The 2,333-nt window shown below is 37.6% G+C and overlaps 1 protein-coding gene across 1 annotated transcript; it reads right to left on the bottom strand.

Annotated features, from left to right (window-relative positions):
- Positions 1-472: 472 nt before the first annotated feature.
- On the bottom strand, positions 473-2,080 carry LOC125505533 (RYamide neuropeptides-like). Its single transcript, XM_048669522.1, has 4 exons — positions 1,963-2,080; positions 1,662-1,761; positions 1,489-1,602; positions 473-686 (listed from the first exon to the last, which is right to left on the bottom strand). Exons 1-4 carry the CDS (start codon positions 2,057-2,059, stop codon positions 656-658), a joined length of 342 nt encoding a protein of 113 aa, XP_048525479.1. The 5' UTR covers positions 2,060-2,080; the 3' UTR covers positions 473-655.
- Between the last annotated feature and the right edge of the window lie 253 nt (positions 2,081-2,333).

A 2,333-nucleotide genomic window follows, 5' to 3' on the forward strand; every position in this document is an offset into this window, starting at 1 on the left:
TCGAGCTTGTTAGCTCCCATCAGGATAAACACAGCTGACGACCGGCTCCAAACCGGTCCTGAGAGTGCCTGAGACTTTTATCATTAAATACTCATTCAATCTGAATAATAATTGAATATAATTTCCATTTTTCAACAGTTTTTCCATTATTATTCCCATAGAATTGATATGGAAACATAGTAATGTTACCGTCAGAAATTGAGGCACTTTAGGTAATTTATGCGGCTAATTTATTTCAGAGGGCTCTTCTCTATCTACGTTCCCCGGAAAATAATAGTTCTCGGTTTCATATTTTGCATGTGTTTGAATGGAGTAAGGAAATACATTGTTCCATTTCAACTGCTAATCATTGATGATAATAACGTTAAATACTCGGATGCAAATGGAGCCAATGGGAATTATTTAAAAATGCCACTTTGGCTAGAATGTCGGGGTTTTGTTGGGAGGTAGGAAATAAAGTAATAAAACGTAATGCCATTATTGAAAGATTATATTACTTACTATTAACGCACATACATATTTAGTTAGTTTTATTAGAACTACACATAAAAATTGCAGAATATGAAGGAAGATATAAAGTGGTTGGTATCGATAGCCACTCCAGCCTTGCGGTGACTCTCGACACTCTAATGCTGCGTTACATTCGTGAAACTTCTTATTTTCGTCGATCTTCCCTCATAGTTGACCTGCAAAAAAAACATTTATTCTAAGTAATGGGAAGTTTAATCGGTGTTTTTTTCGCAAGCAAAGTGGCTAATTGGGTTAGGCGTTCTCCTCAAAGAAAACAAGTCATTTAAGGCACAATAAGCGAAACGGAGTCCAGCTAACTGATACTCAATTTAAAGTTGCTGTTAACTTAAATTGAAAGTGCTGAAATCGTAAATTTCCGGTGAAAATTTAAGCGAGCAGTTTCCCATTATATTATGTATATTAATTACACTCACAGAAGATGGGAAACTTGGTAAATGGACACAGAGGCATTATCGTAGACAAAACTACAAGAGAATTGAATAAAATATATGCAACAACAAGAATCTATGAAAAAGCATGCGGATGCCCAGACTTAAAAAATCCAGCCGAAACGTTGACCACAAGAGAAACACATTTGGTTTTTTCGCACACAATTCTCATGACACGTCTTACGTAACACACCATACATGAGTTAGTGGAATTTTCGGCGAGGACAAACAAAGTTTTCCTGGGGCGCCAACGTTTCGGCCTATTTTTTTAGCTTGCAGAGCACTAAACAATCTAGCCGAAAGGTTGCCCGAAGAAAAATATTGGATTGTTTCGCAAAGCGATATGCGAAAACTCCATCATATTATGTACAGTCTCTTACGTAGAACGTGTTATGTAAAAAAAACAGTGCAAACTGTTGACCAAAAACTTTCATAGTTTGAGAGAGAAAGTGGAAATTGAGTTCAATAATCTACGAAAATTAGCTGGAACCTTTAAAACGGGTTTATATGTGGTGTTTTTTCGCCTTACCTGGAAGTATCGCATCTATAAAGATCCGCAACTCCCGTGTATGTACAAGGCATGAAAGTGCTATCGTAGACAGTGTCCAGTTTCGCTAAAGTTGGCCCAGCTCGTTTTCCATACCTTAACAGGAAATTAATCAAAAATTCAATAAAACTCGCTAAATTGGCAAATCTTCATACCTTGGGCCGAGGTAAAACAAGTCCGCTCGAGGATTAACATTAATTTTTTCATTGTTGGCACTTGACCGCCCATATCTCATCATTTGCTTGAAGGAATGACCTAAAAATAAAAAGTAGTAATTATTTTTATTCCATACAAGGCACCTTGCAATTTCATCCAACCATTCAGGTTGGCCTTTAGGTGAAAATCACGGAAAAGTTGCGTTTTTCTATTCCAACTAACGCGGCAAAGGCGTTTTAAAAACTCCTGAAGTTGGGAAAAATTGCAATTTCCCCACAGTTTAAACATTTTTTTACGAACTTGGTATCCGCTTGATCGATTCCATGTCGGCATTTACGACTGTAATGAAGATGGACACCAAGAACACGAATATCACTGGAACTTTTCGGACGAGCATCTGAAACAAGCAAAAATTATACAGGGTGATCAAAGATTCGATCACTTCGCCACACCACGGTTCGAATGGGCTTTTGCTAAAATATTCGATTCAATTTTAAAGCATTTCAGTGGAATCTTGCATACTGGGCTTTGGCAAATTGCCGGTAACGATCCACTGGATTATTCTTTCTTTGTTAGAAACCAGCTACAAAGTAGCAGCGAGGCGATTAGAACGCTAAATTTCCATATTTTTCTCGCGCTTCACCTAAGCTCCAAGCAAGCTCCAATAACCA

The sequence above is a fragment of the Dendroctonus ponderosae genome, unplaced genomic scaffold, assembly GCF_020466585.1.
Source record: "Dendroctonus ponderosae isolate FM_Combo_2020 unplaced genomic scaffold, Dpon_F_20191213v2 Dpon_F_20191213_828, whole genome shotgun sequence".
Classification (NCBI taxonomy): Eukaryota; Metazoa; Arthropoda; class Insecta; order Coleoptera; family Curculionidae; genus Dendroctonus; species Dendroctonus ponderosae.